This window comes from Myxocyprinus asiaticus, chromosome 29 (assembly GCF_019703515.2).
Source record: "Myxocyprinus asiaticus isolate MX2 ecotype Aquarium Trade chromosome 29, UBuf_Myxa_2, whole genome shotgun sequence".
NCBI classification, from domain to species: domain Eukaryota; kingdom Metazoa; phylum Chordata; class Actinopteri; order Cypriniformes; family Catostomidae; genus Myxocyprinus; species Myxocyprinus asiaticus.
Window position 1 is genome coordinate 2982478 of NC_059372.1, and position 20839 is coordinate 3003316.

At 40.7% G+C, this 20839-nt stretch overlaps 1 protein-coding gene across 7 annotated transcripts in view; it reads left to right on the forward strand.

The window, feature by feature from the left end:
• The window catches only part of LOC127419864 (zinc finger protein 271-like), a 263395-nt gene that overhangs the window by 116590 nt on the left and 125966 nt on the right, over positions 1 to 20839 (forward strand). The window contains exons 1-4 of one of the 7 annotated variants that reach the window (XM_051661637.1): positions 14245 to 14323; positions 15576 to 15619; positions 18027 to 18188; positions 18285 to 19077. In XM_051661637.1, the coding sequence (XP_051517597.1) occupies positions 18027 to 18188; positions 18285 to 19077 (955 nt within the window). In that variant the 5' untranslated portion in view covers positions 14245 to 14323; positions 15576 to 15619. The other 6 variants (XM_051661639.1, XM_051661638.1, XM_051661640.1 and 3 more) reach the window with 6 other exon arrangements.

Consider the following 20839-nt stretch of genomic DNA (forward strand, 5'->3'; position numbering starts at 1 on the left):
AGTAATCTTCCTGACCTTTATAGGAGCAATGCCATCAATAGCATTTTTAACTTTAGAGTTAAAGTTATCAAGGAGAACATCAACACAGTTGATGTTCAACACAGTTGTATATCCTGCGGATATACTTGGTGTCATACATATAACTTTTATAAATTGCACACTAGTATTCTCATTTATGTGCCTGTTTTAGTTAGAGATAGATCTATCTTCAGTTGCAGGAGAAATCAATATATCAAATAAAATACAGAATTGTTCAGATAGTGCTACGTCCTTAATAGCAGTGGATGAAATGTTTAGACCCTTACTAATGAGCAGATCCTGAGTGTATCCATGATTGGGAGTGTGAGTTCTTTTGCAGTGTTGTGTTCTGGATTATCTATATGAATGTTGAAATCCTCAGCAATAAGTATTTTGGAGGTCTGTAAATATAATGTATGGAGCTTGTTTTAGTTTAATTCAAAGGATATGTAATCAAGTGACACTTGCTTGCATTGATAGACATCTTTTTTCTGATTAACGCTTTTTATTGATTCTAACAAATGAAACAGAAAAGAAAAACATATATGCACAGAATCAAATTTAAACCCCATTATTCCCCTAAACCCCACCCAACCCCACCCTGACCCCAACAATTTCAAACCCTGTGGTCAAAGCCAAATTACACACACACAAAAAACAATATATATATATATATAATCACACACATTTAAACTATGAATCCCTCTCCACTTCCCCTCTCCGAGAGCCTTCAAAAAAGATCAGATAGCTGCCCCACTTCATATTAACATGTCCAGGTTGCCTAGCCTTCTATCTGACATCTCCTCAAATGCCGCCACTCTACCCATCTCCGTGCACCACTCCCAAAATGAGGGTGCACCAGCCGACTTCCATCCCCTCAAAATGATCTGTCTACCGATCATAACACTGGCTAGGACCCAATTTCTTTAAAAGCATTATTAATATCAATGGCCATTGATATATTTCACCACTAGCAGATTTCACTGAGGGAATGTCAGAAAAAGACTCTCTCTGTTTTATATATCTAGCCAGTAGCTTCCCTGCTTTGTTCCCCAACTCAAAGTATGACTGTCTTGCCCTGAATAGCCAAAACTCCACCTTCTGCGACAAAATAGTATTATATCTGTATTTCAGTTGGGTCAATTCTCTGAGGCCATTAGACGACATTCGGTGCTTCAGCTCTGTCTTGGCACTTTTAATATTCCCTTCCAATTCCACGAGTTCTTGTGCTTTGGATTTTTTGGTGAATGAGGCATTATGTATGATCCGGCCCCTAAGAACCACCTTAAATGCCTCCCAAGCCATGGCCACAGAGGATACTGAGGACCAGTTGGTCTCCATATAGACATTGATTTCAGCCTTTAGCATTTGAGTAAGAACTCAAGATGGCGCCGAGTATGGCTGCTGCGTTGCGAGCTCCGACACAACATAGCAATGTTTTGTTTGTTTTGTTTACAATTCTTATGTTTTTTGTCTTGGATGTTGTCTGCCTTATTGTCTATGACAGACAAACACTTTTGGACATTGGTTCAGCGATCTCACACCGAAAACCGGACTTCACATTCCTCAATGCCGACCCGCTGTTTACAAACACGCAGGCAGAGCCCTTTGTCTGGGCAGCACGGCCACGGAAACGCAGGAGGAAAAGGGGAAACAGAGCCGGCATTCTCATCAGAGTAAGACGCCGCGCAAATCGACCCCCGCTACCCACTATTCTACTGGCAAATGTTCAGTCTCTGGATAACAAGCTCTGCGAGCTGAAAGCGCGGATCTCTTTCCAACGAGAGATGAGGGACTGCTGCATTATCTGCCTAACAGAAACTTGGATGTCTGCGGAGATTCCAGACTCAGCCATTGAACCCGCGGGGTTCTCCGTGCACCGAGCGGACAGAGCGAAAGACCTCTCAGGTAAAACTAGAGGAGGTGGTGTATGTTTTATTATCAACAAATCCTGGTGTGATCAGAGGAACGTACATTCCATCAAGTCTTTCTGTTCTCCTGATCTGGAATTTCTTATGCTTCTGTGTCGACCATTCTTGCTACCGAGGGAATTCACAGCGGTCATTATCACTGCTGTGTACATCCCCCCACAAGCCGTCACAGACCGTTCACTCAAGGAACTGTATGGGAGTATAAGTGAGCAAGAAACCGCGCACCCTGAGGCCGCGTTCATTGTGACCGGGGACTTTAATAAAGCCAGTTTCAAATCAGTCGCACCAAAATATCACCAGCACATTAGTTTCAACACACGAGGGGACCGGGTTTTGGGTCATTGCTACTCTCCGTTCCGGGATGGCTACAAATCCCTCCCCCGCCCACCATTTGGCAAATCGGACCACTCTTCCATTCTGCTTCTGCCCGCTTACAGGCAGAAATTGAAACAGGAAGCACCCACCCTCAGAACGATCCAGTGCTGGTCGGACCAATCAGACTCTACGCTACAGGACTGTTTGGATCACACGGACTGGGAGATGTTCTGGTCCGCCTCTGATGACGACATTGAGCTTTACGCTGATAGCGTAATGTGTTTCATCAGAACGTGTGTAGAGGAAGTGATTCCGACCAGAACTGTACGAATCTATCCGAATCAGAAGCCGTGGATCAATAGCGATGTTCGCGCGGCACTTAATGTGCGGACCTCCGCTTTTAATTCCGGGAACGCGGAGGAGCATAAACAAGCCAGTTATGCCCTCTGAAAAACTATCAAAAAAGCAAAACGCCAGTACAGGAGCAAGATTGAAGGACAGTTTAACACCACCAACTCTAGAAGCATGTGGCAGGGAATTAACATCATCACGGACTTTAAAGGGAATAAAAACTCCGCCATGAACACCGCTGCCTCTCTACCGGATGAGCTAAATACTTTTTATGCTCGCTTCGAGGGAAATAACAAAGCCCTCGCGGAGAGAGCTCTCGCGGCTGAAGCTACAGAGGTTAGTTCACTCTCCGTCTCTGTAGCGGATGTAACCCGATCCTTCCGACGGGTGAATATCCGCAAAGCCGCGGGCCCAGACGGCATTCCGGGCCGCGTCATCAGAGTGTGCGCAAACCAGCTGGCTGGTGTTTTTACGGACATTTTCAACCTTTCCCTCTCTTTGTCTGTAGTCCCCACATGCTTTAAAACATCCATCATTGTGCCTGTTCCAAAACAATCAAAAATAACTTGTTTAAATGACTGGCGTCCTGTTGCTCTGACTCCCATCATCAGCAAATGTTTTGAGAGACTAATCAGAGATTACATCTGCTCTGTCTTGCCACTCAATCTTGACCCGCTGCAGTTTGCTTACCGCAACAACCGCTCCACTGATGATGCCATTGCATCTACAATACACACTGCTCTCTCCCACCTGGAAAAAAAGAACACTTATGTGAGAATGTTGTTTGTAGACTACAGCTCAGCATTCAACACCATAGTGCCCTCCAAGCTAGATGAGAAACTCCGGGCTCTGGGCTTAAACAGCTCGCTGTACAGCTGGATCCTGGACTTCCTGTCAAGCAGACGCCAGGTGGTTAGAATAGGCAGCAACATCTCCTCATCACTGATCCTCAACACTGGAGCCCCACAGGGCTGTGTTCTCAGCCCACTACTGTATTCCTTGTACACACATGACTGTGTGGCAACACATAGCTCCAATGCCATCATTAAGTTTGCTGATGATACGACGGTGGTAGGTCTGATCACTGACAATGATGAAACAGCCTACAGAGAGGAGGTGCACACTCTGACACACTGGTCTCAGGAGCACAACCTCTCCCTCAACGTCAGTAAGACAAAGGAGCTTGTGGTGGACTTCAGAAGAAAAGACAGAGAACACAGTCCCATCACTATCAATGGAGCACCAATGGAGAGAGTCAGCAGCTTCAAGTTCCTGGGTGTCCACATCACTGAGGAACTCACATGGTCCGTCCACACTGAAGTCATTGTGAAGAAGGCTCATCAGCGCCTCTTCTTCCTGAGACGGCTGAGGAAGTTTGGAATGAACCGCCACATCCTCACACGGTTCTACACCTGCACTGTGGAGAGCATCCTGACTGGCTGTATCTCCGCCTGGTATGGCAATAGCACCGCCCACAACTGCAAAGCACTGCAAAGGGTGGTGCGAACTGCCAAACACATCATCGGAGGTGAGCTTCCCTCCCTCCAGGAAATATATACAAGGCGGTGTGTGAAAAAAGCTCGGAGGATCATCAGAGACTCCAGCCACCCGAGCAATGGGCTGTTCTCACTGCTACCATCAGGTAGGCGATATCGCAGCATCAGGACCCGTACCAGCCGACTCCATGATAGCTTCTTCCCCCAAGCAATCAGACTTCTGAACTCTTGATCTCTCATGATCAATATACATCAGTCTGCACTTCACTTTATTACCCTTACTCTTATATCTCACACCGGACTGTCATAAATTATATTATTATTATTATATTATGTCTCTCTTAACAACTGACTATCAACCGACAGCCTGAATGTCAATACAATACAATACTATACATTCTATATATATATATATATATATATATTTTAATTTTTTATTTTTATTGAATAATGTGTATCTATATAGTAAAAAACAAAAAAAACAAAAACAAAAACAGCGTATTGTATACTGTACAGTGTATGTTATTATTTGTATATTGTTGAGTGTAATTATGTGTATAACAGATGTTTAAATTGTGTTGTGTTAATTTGATGTTAGTGTAAATTGGTATATGTCTCATCACTGTCACGACTGCTATGTTGATTGGAACTGCACCCAAGAATTTCACACACCATTGCACTTGTGTATATGGCTGTGTGACAATAAAGTGATTTGATTTTGATTTGATTGTTGGAATTCAGGATTTTGCAAAAGAGATACATTAAAGCGCCAACTATATGATTTATTTTTCTCCGTATGTGGCAACGCCTCTAAACACACCAGAGCGTGATCTGAGACTAATATGTTTCCAATTGAGCAATCAACAACAGATGAAATGAGATGAAAATGAAATAAAAATCTATTCTAGAGTAAATCTTATGGACAGATGAAAACAATTTAGAGTCCCTACCAGATGGGTTCAAAAATCTGTAAGACCAAGTTTTTTACACATTCTGTGAAGCATCAATGTTGCTCTAGGGAGCTTGCACACTTTTGCTTCACTATGACCAAGGACTGAGTCCATCAAAAGATTGAAGTCTCCTCCCAATATTATATCATGAGGGGTGCCAGCAGCTTGCAACATCCCTTCAAGATCTATAAAAAAGCCATGATCACCAACATTAGGTGCATAAATATTAGCCAAAATAAGACTTTGTCCCTGAATTTCAGCTAAAACAATAATGACTTTTCCTGATTTATCTTTACTCTGTTTGAGACATTTGAATTGTAGACGTTTACTTATCAGTGTAATGACTCCCCTACTGTTACTCGAGCCAGCACTATAAAAGAAAAATGCTGTCACCCGAACCTTGGTGCGCACCAAACAAGCGGACCGAGACCGCCTGATTAGTGGATCTCGGTCCGCTTCCAAACGAACTCTGGTGCGGTTCGATTGATATATGAACGCAACATGGACCAAAGAAGTCTAAACGGACCAAAAACAGGAAGTAGTTTGCCTAATACTCAAGCATACCTGGTTCTTCTCATCATAGGAGATATGTTGCCCATTATAGTTCGGTACAGGCGTCGGAACCGCCATCAGCCGTCCATGCAGCATATCTTCATTTGTGTGTGCAACAGAGGAATTCCTGGTGCTGTTTTGACTCCTTTACACATTTTATTTGCTCTTCGTTTGTTCTCAGCTGGTAAAAATATCACCATATATACAGTACATATATAAATATAACAAGTGCATTTCGCCCAGCAGCCAGCATTGTTTTGGATAATCGTCAAGTTCCATCAAAAAATATACATCATAAAAGCTGTCCAATCAGGTTGTGAATTTTTCCTGATGCCTTTGGTTTTGTATCGTTAAGTTCGGTGTTAAAAATGCCAGTGTGAACGCTAAGCGAACCAGAACTAAATGTATCATTTTCTTTTTTGGTCCGGACCAAGAGGACCAAGAGAACCGAACTACAAGTGTGAACACACTATTAATGAGCAGGTCTGGTGCAGATAAATGCCAAGATTACCAAAACAGGCAAACAATATATGTGCGCTACTAAGTACTAATATTGAGATGAAACAAGTTGGGGCCAAAGGTGACCAGCTGGAAGGGAGAAAGCAAAGATGAAACTAGGGATCATTGGATGAAGAGGCTATCCATCAAAGTGTTAAGGGGAGCAGAAACTGTATAAAAATGCATGATTCTGAAGTGTAATTTCAGATGCTCCATGGACCACCTCGGCTTTGTTATGTTTTTAAAAAAGTCTTATCTTATGGCATCAAAACCCAAGACTTTGAGAGTGAGTCTTTACATTAGAGGCAAAGGTTCCATGACATTGTTTGTGATACTGCATGTACACATAGGCTAATGCAGTTTATTTCTGAAAACACTTGACTGTTTCTGCTGTAAGTGTTACAAGAAAAATGTAGGTTAAGGTTGTAAATGCTTTGGGCATTCTAGACTTTTCAACGTGTGTAAATTTGAAATAACTGTAATCATGTTTCTCTTGAAATTGTTCATCCGTTTCAAGCTGAATGTGTTACTATCACATGCATTGGATAATTTTGAATTAGCACTGTGATTATTATATAAGCCTGTAACTGTGATTCTACAATCATATAATAATAATTATTATTATTATATGCTTAATGATGTATACTGGTGATGAATGTTCTGGTTGCCTTGGATTCTTTGCCACCTTTCCTTTAATCCATCCAGATCAAGTTTTTCCAAATTCCACTAATATACACCCGATTGGCGTGGTAGTGAAAAATTAGATAGTAAAATGGGAACACCTTACTGGATACATGACCTTGAAGGGTACTGAGACCTTGTTTACCAGTTGCACATGTTATCATGAAACACATAACTATGTTATTTGCACCTGTAACACATTACAACCTTTTTCTCCCAATGACACTGAGCTCATAAATGTTCAGTCATTGCATGGCCATTCTGATGCAGTCCAGGTGTCACATACTCAGTGGTGTGTCATCAGTGAGATGAATTCCTTCACTTATGGAGGGCTGACCTGTCCTGCCAATCACTGCTTTTGCTTGGAGGTAACAGTGGACTTTTCTATGGGTCAGATCAACATCCTAGTGAGGATACCACTGGACACAGAAATTTCCCCTTGGTGGGATGACACGTTCTATGAGCACAGTGCACAAGCTGTGGTGGACACAATGGACTTGGCACAAAGAATCATCTTGCAGACAGAATGTCACATCACCCAGGCACAGATAGAGACAAACCTGGCCAAAAAGACTGCACAAATCCTTTCCAGTTCATCTACACGATCAGCAATGTATGCCTACACATGGTGGGACTGGATATTTCGGAGTGTGCAATTGGCAGTGCCCTCATCTTCACATTCACACTGTTCCAGTGTTGCTACTTCAGATGCCTCATCAGATCCTTACGGACATCGACTCACACAGCACTAGCTCTTAGCCTGCTGCAACTGCATGCACTTGAGCGACTGAGATAAAAACTAAGACACAATGACCCCACAGGGACTCTTCTGGAATTGTCCCCAGGGGCCAAGCGGAGGAAACTGTAAGGCTGGCACCAGGATGTCTACGCCCAAAAGGCGCCATTTCTGGTAAAAGTGAAAGAACTCTGTGAGAACCAATGTCAGCGTCTCCACCTGAGACAATGCACCCTACTGAGTAAGGACCATAAAATGCAAATCTCACTCACATCTGCCCCCTCTCTTCCATACCTCACCTCAGGTCACTTTAGAGTCACCAAAAACTAAGTTATGACTTATCCTGTTCTGTAATGTAAAAGGTTTTTTGATCATACATGTTTGATATCATCTAAGAGGTCACAGTGCAACTGGTAAAATGGTCTCATTCCCTTTCAGCAAGGTCAAATCACAAGTAAGATTTAAGAACTTAGTAAAATACTGTATTCTATCAGGGGCATGCCCCTCCCAGGTCTCTCACAGGAACCATATGCTGTATGCAGATTATGTATATTCTTTGTAAACATCAAACAACCTACTCAATTACAAGTTTCATAGGTCTATTTACAACCCCCTAAATTGTAAACCAAATCCTGAATAACATCAAACAAACAAATCTGAAATAACAATAGAATCATTTGGTACTTAAGGAGAGATGGCAAAGGAGCTCAGGGAATCTGTAGTCAGACCTCCCGCACAATTGCTGTATCATTTTTCTCTACCAGGTATGCAATTCTTATTTTCTTATGTTTTGATAAATGTTTAAATTTGACTTATTATTGTCTAATTGGAATTGGTGAATGTATTATTTTACCTGGTAAATATATTGTTACATTTGAGGTTATTCTGATTTACTGAAAATTGAAATTATTAGACTATGTTAAGTCCATGTTTCCGCAAATCTACGACCAGGTTAGTAGCGGACTAAAGCTCAGTTCTGAGTGGAGCATGGGGCATACTGACTGAGACTTTACAGCTCTGACTAACAAATTGCCATCAGTTCAAGTGTACTTAGAGTGTACAGGCTCGATATGGAATTTCCTTTTTAGGACAACATGAAGTTGATTGACCAAGCCTAAATAGGGTGAAGTCTAAACCTCTGGTTATTGTAATATTTTTCTAGCTAAGTGCACATAGGAAACCATGTGTAGGGCTTTACTGGTTGTTTAGATCAGTGTTACTATCAGAAATAATTAATAATTATTTCTTTAATTATTAATTAATATTTAAATTAATTAATTGAATCTAACTCATTAAAACCTCATATGGGGCTCCAGTAAATGTAGTGCGCTATGTTTAGGAGCGGGTTTGGTTATTAGCAATAATTAATAATTATCAAAGATAATTATCAATTATTAAAATCAATAGAACATTGATTTGAATCGTTATCTTTTTTTAATCCTTTAAATCAACAATTATCAAAGATAATCACCAATCATTAACATCGATGAAACATTAATTAAAATTAACACTAGCTTATTGATCATTCAAATTCAACAATCATCAAAGATAATTATCAATTATCAAAAATTAATAGAATATTAATAAGGATTAATATTGACGGGGCACCCCCCTGGAATCAGGGACTAATAACCAGATAGCATAACAGTCTCAATATTAGATTGTTTTCTTAGGAAAATCGACATCTGAAGATTATAGATTTTTGGGAAAAAAACAATGAATGAAGGCTTGAATCCGAGCACTGACATCCCGTCAGCATGACACAGGTGTATGCAAAACAAACCAAAACACTTCTCTTTGAAGTATAACAAAGTTTATTTATGCAGTAATATCAATTAATAATTAATACAATGCAGTCAATAAACTTCCGACTTACAACTACAAACTAAACAGTGATATGATTAGATATGGAAATCAAAATAATCCTATAACACATGAGGGTGTGTGTGTGAGAGTGTGTGTGTGTGTGTAAGGTGGGACGCGCACAAAATGGCGGACGTGACTCTCGTGGAGAGTATGTCACGCGAGACTTCCGGCCAGAGAATATGGCCGCGAATGTGGGCGGAGAGAAACCAGTCAATGGTAGCATAGGTACAAAGCAGAGCTTTATCACGAAGCTATCTACTAGCCAAAAATGTGTGCGAGAATGTCTGTGAGGGGTCGCGTGTGTGTGTGTGTGTGTGGTTAATACGAGAGAGAGAGAGAATAAAGTGATGGCCCCAAAGCCAATTTTGTGACCATGGGAGAGAAAGCAGCTGTTAGTTTATCACTCAGAGTCACGGTGGATGGCTTGTAAACCATCCAGTGGTCTTTGATTCTTTAATGGGTAAACTCAGTTTGCCGGTCTCACCCGCGATGGCGGAAATGCACAACAGTCCAATGTGGTTGGACTACAATACAGCAATTCAAATTCGTGATAATTAATACCCTGAGTGTTAGCCGCAATGAGCGGACTCGGTGGTCCGTAAACTGTACAAGCAATAACCTTGATACACAAGAATAACACACTATAATATTCTTTATCTGCCCAGACGTAAACCTCTTACTTGAATCGCATGAGGACGCAGAATGTGTGTTCATCCGTCCTTTAACTTCGACTCGGTTCCTCAAGGCTTGGGTGATGATGGGAGGCCGTTTCCTCGCTCTGTCGGCGGGCGGTACGGCTGCTGATTCTCAGTGGGCTGGCAGTGAAATCAGCAACATCGACTTGATTGAAGATGGAAGAGAAATCTTTTCTCTCTTCACTTCTGCAGGCAAACGGATGAGGATGCGGATTGCTCGGCGGTCTCCTTCGGATCCGTTAGAGTGTTCGGTGGAACACAGAGTAATCTCAACTCGTCCAGTGAGATGGAGATTGTATGGCCACAGTTTCAAGTCGGACGTTACTTCCTTGTGCCACGAGGCTGCACCTGAGAGCAGCGATGAGCTGCATCTACACATGGCGAGCAAAGTTGCTGGAAGCAAATCCCGGAAGCATTTCAGAGGTAATTCTACTCCTGATGATGTCATGGTTGAGGTGCATTCTGTCGTGTGCCTCATCCAATAGGAGTTGAGAGTTCGATCCTTTAGTGAGCAAGGCTTCATGGGATTTGTAGTCTGTTTTGGACTCCCTTTGTTTGATTTTGGCGCGGTTTTTATCAGTAAGATTTATGACTTGATATGGGGCCTGAGTTAGGTTTTACGACTGTGTTAGGCCTGCCTTTGTCTTCTATCTGAATACATGAGGCCCAACACATGGCATGATTATATAAAAAAATTTTTTATTTTTTTTCCTTTATCACCCAATTTGGAATGCCCAATTCCCAATGTGCTTTTAAGTCCTTGTGGTCGCGTAGTGATTTGCCTCAATCTGGGTGGCGGAGGACGAATCCCAGCTGCCTCCGTGTCTGAGACCGCCAACCCGCGCATCTTATCATGTGGCTTGTTGAGCGCGTTGCCACGGAGACATAGCATGTGTGGAGGCTTCACGCCATCCACCGCGGCATCCACGCACAACTCACCACGTGCCCCACCGAGAACGAACCACATTATAGCGACCACGAGGAGGTTACCCCATGTGACTCTACCCTCCCTAGCAACCGGGCCAATTTGGTTGCTTAGGAGACCTGGCAGGAGTCACTCAGCACACCCTGGGATTTGAACTAGCGAACTCCAGGGGTGGTAGCCAGCTTCTTTTACCATTGATCTACCTAGGCCCCATATAAAGCTATTTTTAACTTAGGTATTGTTGGTCTATCTTTGTAAAGTTTAGTGGTCATGACCTCTGGGTAGAAATAATGTTACTCTAATTAAGTGTTTACTATCTAAGGGGACTAAACAAAATACTTTTAGATAAAAGGGCAAGAATGAGCAGACATCTAATTAGTATTTAGTCAGTTACCTCTGTCTAATGACCAAGACATGGCATATTTGTGTCCGTGAGATCCGCGTACACGGCCGGCACGAGACTCTCTAAGCAAAATAGGAATCGGAATGAACAATATAAAATAGAGTTAAATACGATGATCAAATGTTAAACCAAATTTAATAATAATAATTAAGATTGGAACATTAATATATCCTTGGAAACTTTTATAATTGAAGTCAGATCAAATAAACGGGGATCATAAAACAAATAATGTAGTTATTTAATTGGAACAAAATAACTTAAACTTAATGTGCACGATAAGACAGAACATGCAGGAGACCTTCAGCCACGGCATTGAATACCGTCCTTGGGCCTTTGGGTGGCTTCCCCCTTACAGCTCCAAATTAAGGCAGCATGTTGAGGTAAATTGTGGCTCTAATGACAACAAAATTTTTGTTCCTGGGTAGTAAGTGTTATTTCCTAATTGCTTATGCCTCAAAAGTATAGAAAATGGCTATTATTCCCCACAAACTTTGCTTTTGTGACCAGGACAGTGATATTTTGAAATTTACCTATTTCTTGTGAGAAAACGGGTAAATTTGTGTCTTTTCGTTCACATAAAGTCAGAAAAAAACGACATATTAATCCAAAATCCTTCTTTATCTGTGGTCTGACGAAGACACCAGCTTTGACATTTGCCTCAGACAGCTTAAGGAAGAAGTCTTGAAGGTTCTTGAAGGCTGCCGACTCCTTATCTAGAGTTCTGACAGATTGTTTCGTAAGGCACAATTTGATGTGCAGTGGTGGCATCAGCACCTTCTGGGGGTCCACCAGTGGCTCCCACTTGACGTTGTTCCTCCCCACAGAGAACTCGATCCACTGTGGCCAGTCTCGCCTGTGGTAGTGCGCCTTGGTGTCCCTGCTGTCCCAAAGGCAAAGATAGCAGGGAAACTTGGTAAAACCGCCTTGGAGACCCATCAGGAATGCCACCATTTTGAAGTCTCCTATGACCTCCCAGCCATACTCATCATATTTCAAGGTGTCCAGCAAGATCTTGATGCTGTTGTAATCCTTTTGAGGTGCACTGAGTGAGCCAGGGGAAGAGATGGGTACTTGTTACCATTATGGACCAGCACGACTTTGAATATTACTTTAGTATAAATACATGTTAATTTGGATTCATATGTTGTTTTTTTCTGAAAATTAGACACCACTGTCATCAGCCTCATCCGAGATGACGATGAGTCTGCATACAGAAGGGAGGTTAAACAGCTGGCTGTCTGGTGCAATCAAAACAACCTTGAGCTGAACACGCTCAAAACGGTGGAGATGATTGTGGACTTTAGGAGGAACACCCCAACACTGACCCCCTGCACCATTCTAAACAGCACTGTGGCAGCAGTGGAGTCATTCAGGTTCTTGGGCACTACCATCTCACAGGACCTGAAGTGGGAGACCCACATTGACTCCATTGTGAAAAAGGCCCAGCAGAGGTTGTACTTCCTTCGCCAGCTGAGGAAATTCAACCTGCCACAGGTGCTGCTGATACAGTTCTACTCAGCAGTCACTGAGTCTCTCCTCTGCACTTCAATAACTGTCTGGTTTGGTTCAGCTACGAAATCAAACATCAGAAGACTAAAAGGACAGTTCGGACTGCTGAGAGGATTATTGGTTGCCCCCTGCCCCCTGCCCCCTGGAACTTTCCTGAACCTATTTTTGAAATGAGATTATTAGTGGCCCGGGAAAAAGCAGAAGAAGGGTATAGTAGTAGTAATGAAATCAATGTTTTTATGAGAGAAATAATTTACTCTTTTATGCAGATGTTTACAGATGGATCTAAAGATCCATTTAATCAAAAAGTTGGTATAACTCGGAAGTATATATTCCGAGACTTAAGAAAAAAATACATCTATGAATAACTGATAAATTGTCTGTATATTCCACAGAGTTCATTGCTATAATAGTAGGGCTACAATGGATTGAACAGATTAAGCCAATTAGGACTGTAATTTGTTCGGATTCATCGTCAGCTCTTAAAAGTATAATGTCTACGAGAACTGACAGAGAAGATATACTGATGGAAATCTATACATTATTGTACAGTTGAAAGCAGAGGGTATAACAGTGTACTTTTGTTGGATAGCAGCACACATTGGGATAGCAGGGAATGAAATAGCTGATAAATTAGCAAAAACAGCATTAAAGAAAAACTTGTTGGATAATAAAGTACCCATGGGGAGAAGTGAGGTAAAATCAGTGATTAAAAAGAAACTAGTAAATGTATGGCAACAGAGGTGGGAAAATAGCAGCACATGGAGATGGTATTATAATATTGCAAAATTAGTAGGAAAAGAACAATTTCATGGAAGGTAAAGAAAGGAAGAAGTAATGATCTCTAGATTAAGATTGGGACACACAGGATTAAATTCAACACTTGCAATAATGGGGAAGCATGACAATGTTATGTGTGATGAATGTGATGTTTTAGAAACAGCAGAGCATGTATTTTTTAAACGTAACAAATATGATGATCAATGTAGTAGTCTTTTTAATAATATAAAGGATAGACCAGTAAATGTCACGGACCTCTTAGGAAAGGGTTTGAGAGATTCTCAGACATATAGGGCTGCTTTAACCTTTTTAAAGAATACAGGACTAGAGCATAGGATATAATACCCATCCTGGAGGTTGAGGAGCCCAGTGTGGAAGCTGGAGGAGCTGAACACGCAGGGGTGGTCATCTGGGGTGGGTGGGGCAGTACATCCTCATATATACAAATAAATAAATAAATACATAAAATAAAATACAGATGCATCACCTATGTAAGTTATACAGTAGGTGGCGGTAATAATCCTAAGGAGTGAGCGGCCATTAACAAGACGAAGAAGAAGAAGACCAGTAGGAGACGGAAAAGCGCCATTAAACACAAGAAGAAGAAGAATTTGTCTGTAAGTGTTTGAATGTGTTTAACTTCATTTGTGAGTTTATGTTTGTGTTTTTCTGTCTTTGGCGTTTTAATGATCGTAATAGAAGATTATTATCGTCGTTTGTGGCGGTTTTGTGACTCTTTAAAATATTCAGTTTCAGGAGAAACAAACAAAAAACTTCGGAGCCCCTTCAGGGGGAATTTGTTTTCTGAAATAGTTTTACTTTCCCTCGCAATACATTTACCATGATTTTACTACAGTAACCATATTTTAACCATGATATTCGTAGTGAAACTATAATACTACAGGAAAACGAATACTGTGCTTTAAAAAACATAATTTTGTGATTATTATGGATTTACTACAATAACTATAGTTTAACTATGATTACTGTGGTAGTTTAACCATTGTATTTGTAATTAAATCAAAGTAATCACAAGATTAACCATGGATAATCTATATTAAAACATGGTTTTGGTCCCAGAGAAACTAAAACAAACATGGCCCACCTCAGTCATGTTTACTACAATATTACTATAGTAAAACCATGTTTCAGACCAAAAAACAAAAACATTACACTGTCATGGTAACTACTATAGTAAAGCCATGATTTTTCTATTGTATGTTTTTATTTTACTATAGATTTAAACGCGCAGAAAAGTGAATGAACTTTATGTTTTTTAAGGCATTGTTGGGGGCGTTTACCATTTGCATTGATCGTCTCAACACATTATCGTATGAATAGCGCGCTCTGCTGTGGGTGGGATCACATAAGGGATAATTAGCTGAGCCAGGAGAAACTGTACATCACTTTGTTTCATACAGATTACATTGCAGGAGAATATTTGTTTTAAATTTGAATTGTTTTATTTACAAGTAGACATTTTAAGCTTTCTTTAGAAATATTCACGGAGTTTCAGTTCATTTTTGTGACGTGTTTCAGAAAGATACTCGTGGAGACAGAGACGGCTGAAAGCGCACCCTGATTATTTTCTTTATTTTACAAAAGCACAAGGTTTTGTTGTTATTGTGAGTGTACACAAATAGAAGTAGACCCTTTATAGTTTCTAATGATGTCTTACACTTATCTGTATGCACAAAAATGGAGTATTTTAAGTTGTTCTGCTGTTAGGAGGAAAAATTCCAGCCGGCGCGTCCATCGACCCCAGAGCATTAATGTGTGGTACATTACTTTGGATAAAGCGTTGCTTCTATTTATCAAGTGTTTTGTTGTGTAAGTTTTTTTCTAACTTTTGTGAACTTCTCTTTACAGGTTGGAACAAACATGCTAGAGTATCTGAAGCAAGCTGTGAATAAGTAAAAAAAATATATATATATACATTTTTACAGGTGTATAAAATATAACATTGTAATAAAATAAATCAAGTCAGTTTAACTTACCAATGGCAAGGTGAAGCCTATGTCCAAAACAATGGACCCTTGTCTGTCAAATGAATAAATGTTGTCCAGCCATTTAGCTCCACCGCTTTAACGATGTTACTGCCATCGTCTGTTGTGATAGCTACCTGATGCTCCTCACATAGGTCCCATGCAGCCAATGCCTCATTCAAGCCCAAGGCTATATTCTCTCCGGTGTGATCCTGGGGGAAATACGAGGTTTGCAAGCAGTGGCCTTTCAGTTCAAAGTCATCGATGACAAAGTGAGCAGTTAGGCTGATGTATGGTTCAGTCGTCCTGCTTGACCACAGGTCCGTAGTGGTTGAATAATACCTTACATTAGCAATTTCCACCTGAACTTCTCCACGGCATTTGTTGTAAAGCTCAGGGATGGCAACTTGAGAGAAATAGTTCAGCGGGGGAAGCTGGTACCTCCTGTCCAAGGTGTGGACCATTTTCTGAAATCCTTGTTTGCTAACGGTGTATATGGGTACCATGTCTCTAGCCAAGTAGTGTGTTATGGAGTCGGTGATTTCGTTGTATCTCCGTGAGCATTTGTTGTATGGCGTAACACTCTTAAACACATCTGTAATTGTGTTTTGTTTTGTTTGGCTTTCACCCTGACTTTCAGTTGTCTGTTTACTAGTTGTGGCTTTCAATTTCATGCATTCATCATACTTTTCTCTGTGCTGTCTAAGGTGCTGATACAAATTTGTCGTGTTACCACGTGATGTGGTGACTTTTACTTTGCATGTTTTACACAGTACCTCTTTCTGCTCAATGCCACTGAGCCTGAATCCGAAATATCGCCATATAACAGAGGTCGCGTCTTTTTTGGCCACAAGTCCAATGCCATCAACCTGCTCGTAATCTTCCATTTTCCACGTTGCCTCCTGTGTGCACCTCTGCATGCTCTGAAACCCTACCGGTCTACGCTTCTGATACTCATGTGACCATACACGACACACGTGCTACTGCCTAAACAGAGACTTACTGGTCATATCTTTTGTGGGCGTGGAGACTGCAGTGCACACAGAGACTAGAGTGTCATGCACACAGCACACCTTTTTGTTGAATTAAATTGCAAAATTTTTGTGGTTATGTAATCGCACAGAGTGACATCACGATTGCGATTAGATTAATCGTGCAGCCCTATTGTGTACCTTTCGCCTCCCAGATGTCCCTAATTCCCCCCCCCCCCCGAAGTTTTGGAAAAATGGGGAAAGTATTGAGACAATTCATTGAAATTAGCCAGCTTGCTGTTACTTTAATTTCACAAATAAATGCAATCAGAAGACGAGAATTGCAATCAAAAGGGAGCAGTTGCCCTTCTGATAGGACTGTAATATTAGTCCTGATGTTGCGCCTATCGCAGGTTGCAACCGGTTCCGACCGAAAGCAAATCGTCACGGCCCTGTTCAAGCTGGCAACCTGCACCAAGTAGTGGGGGAAACTTTCAGTCTTACTATAAGGACCATCCATCGATATGTATATGCGGTGTGCACAGCTATTAAAGAAAAACTGATGCTGTGTAATATCAGGGTTTACATATATGATACATTCCTGATATTCAATAGGCTATTTTAAACAATCATCTAATCTAAAGCATCGACATCACAACTGCATTATGTCCCGCATATTTGTCCAGCAACATTTAATGACCACCTGAACATGATTGTCATCTAAAATTAATTTTAGTGTCATAATACAATTGACATTTTCTGAAGAAGCTCAGCAAACACGATACGAGGTAAAGGGGGTTAGATTTAAAATATTTAAGTTTTAAAATGTTCAAAAGCTAGTTTTCTGAAAGTGAACTCAGCATTGAACAAATAGTTCTGATAGTTTTTAGTCTTGAAAAAAGTGTAGAACATTCTGAGAATGTCATTCAGCCGACTTTATTCATCTACAGAACTGGGTAAGGCTAATTTAAGTTTGTGTAAAGAAAAGGCAGTTATATATGCCTAACAATATTATTTTTTTCATTTGTTTAATTTAATGCTTTATATGTTTGGTAATTTATTTTATTTTATTTGTGATGGACGCTTTAAAATATTCAGTTTCAGGAGAAACAAGCAGAAATGTGAGAATATCATGTTTCATTTCTGATAAATGAGCTTATAGCGAGTATATGATAAAGCCTGTTATATCATCTGATAATATTCCTGCTGTCAGGAAAATAAACCAAACTCCAAGCACACATTTATATTTATAGGCTACCATATCAGAAACAAAGTTATTTAACAGAGCTGTATATAATCCTATAATAATCTTTTTGAGTTTGATGAATGTCAGTCCATTATAATGATGATGTTTTTGTGTTTAGATGTTCATCATGAGAGAGCAGGTGGATGTGATCTGCAGTAAATCAGTAGGAACTGATCTGTCCATGCTGGATATTAATGATTTCATCACAGAAATCTCTCCGCTGAAGAAAGAGATGACGTCACTGAAGACAAAACTGATGGAGAGAGAGGACAGGTTACAGGTTAAACATTCATTTCATCCTTAAAGTTGAGATTGTAAGCTTTCAAATGATGTGATATGATGAACAGTACAGATGTGATTGTGTTGTGTTTGTCAGGAGCTGGAAAATGTTTCCTGTCAATCTTCAGTGTGTGTGACTGATGGGACCTCCACAGAATGTCAGGATTCAGTGTGGAGCGGCAGAGATCAGTCCACATCACAGCGACTGCTGGACAAACTCTCTGAACAGAGATCCAGAGACACACAGGACTCACAGCTCACTTTACTCTGTTCTACTGATGGTAATCAGGGTGATCAAACCTCCACAGAGTCTCTGGCTTCTGTGTGTAATGCTGGAGAACAGCAGATGCTGCAGATACCAGTGAAGTTCGAAGTGAAACAGGAGGAGATAAAAGAAGAAAACACAGCAGAGGAACAACAGAGTAATGAAGATGATGATCAAACCTCCACAGAGTCTCTGGCATCTTTCTGTAATGCTGGAGAACAGCAGATGCTGCAGACACCAGTGAAAATTGAAGTGAAGCAGGAGATAAAAGAAGAGGAACAACAGAGTAATGAAGATGATGATCAGACCTCCACAGAGTCTCTGGCATCTGTCTGTAATGCTGGAGAACAGCAGATGCTGCAGATACAAGTGAAGATGTGTTCAGTGAAGCTGCTGGACTGCAGGAACCTGATGAAGAGGGGAGGAGAAATCAAAGTAGAGGAACAACAGAGTAATGAAGATGATGATGATCAAACCTCCACAGAGTCTCTGTCTTCTGTCTGTAATGCTGGAGAACAGCAGATGCTGCAGATACCAGTGAAGATTGAAGTGAAGCAGGAGGAGATAAAAGAAGAAAACACAACAGAGGAACAACAGGGAGATGAAGATGATTATATTTCTTCAGGTATGTTTCTTCCTTTAATGATTTACATTTTCATGTCAATCGACTGTCATTTTACAAGTCATTATATCACTCAAAACAGTTCCCTGCTGTTTTTATTTTTAAGTGCTCAGTTTAAAAAGGTGCTTGTACTACAGTGTTTTTGCACTGCTTTTTACCAGCGGCGCTGCACTTTTTTGGATCTACAGTGTAGCAGAGGGGGAAAAAAGAAAAGAAACAGTGATGATGTGTGCTTGCACACCAAGTTAAGAAAAAGAAAGCTGCAAATAATGAATAAAGCACACTATATTATTCTGTTTCATTGTCCTGTGTGGGTTGGATTTCTAGGCCAGTGGTTCTCAACTGGTTTTGCTTCGAGACCCAGATTTTACAATGGACATCAAGTGGTGACCCATCATAGTAAAGAACATAACCTGTATTAAAGGGTCATGAAACACTAAACTTCATTTACTGAGATGTTAACAGATATGTACAATGATGAGCCAAAACATTATGAGTTGAAATAAATAACATTAATCATCTCCTAACAAGGCCACATGTCAAGGTTTGGGTAGATTAGATGGTAAGCGGAAAATCAGTTCTCATTGTCAGCGTATTGAATGCAGGAGAAATATGCAGGAGTAAAGACCTGAGTGACTTTGACAAGGGCCAAATTGTTATGGCCAGACGACTGCGTCAGAGCATCTCTGATATGGCTTGTGGGTTGCTCCTGATCACCAGTAGTGAGTACCTACCGACAGTGGTCCAAGGAGAGACAAACCACAGACCGGCGACAGGGTGTTGGTCACCCAAGGACCATCGATGTGTGAGGGCAACGAAGGCTATCCCATCTAGTATGAACCGACAGAAAATTTGAATGATGGTTACAGGAGGAATGTGTCACAACACACAGTGCATCGCACCCTGCTGCATATGGGGCTGCGTAACCGCAGGCCAGTCAGAGTGCCCATGATGACCCCTGTCCACTGTTGAAAGGGCCTACAATGGGCACGCAAGCGTCGTAAGTGGACCTTGAAGCAGTGGAAGAAGGTCGCCTGGTCCGATGAGTCCCGTTATCTTTTACATCATGTGGACGGCCTTGTACATAAGTGAGACCATGGATGGCTCCTTATTTCTGTGGTTAGATTGATATAGATACAAAATAAAAAAATAAATAGTACATAAATAAACTTTAGTATTTCTTAAAAAAAAATAAAAAATAAACTAAAAGCCTAAGCATATTTAAAAACATTTAACTACAACTTTTACAGTATAAAAATGATGTCTTGTACAGTATATTCACTCTAATAGATTTAATATTAATCTATTCTAGTTAACAGTTAGTGTTACTCCAGTTTGGTAAGGATGATTATTAGGGTTGCCATGGTGTACGGTGATACCGGTTTTACTCCAGTGTGAAATTTTATACTGGTGGAAACATTATGAATGAAACTTCCAATATCAATACAATAGCCTAATGTATAAAATAGCCTTAAAAAAAGAATAGTTGCCTAATGAAGAGTTTGTGACCCATGATAAATGTACCTAAGTAACACATTGAAAGCCAGAGGTTCTTTACCAACTAATCAAATTACACAGGCATCAAAGTATGCACATTGACAGAAGACTTTTAATTGCAGGTACAGAATATAATGTGCATGGTGGGTAACTGTAAGACATCTCGGATACAGAATGACACAAGAAATGCTGTTATACACACAGACGTGTGTAAGAACACTATTATATTTTTAAGAACAGACGACAGAAAAGCTGTCTTGATGCGCTG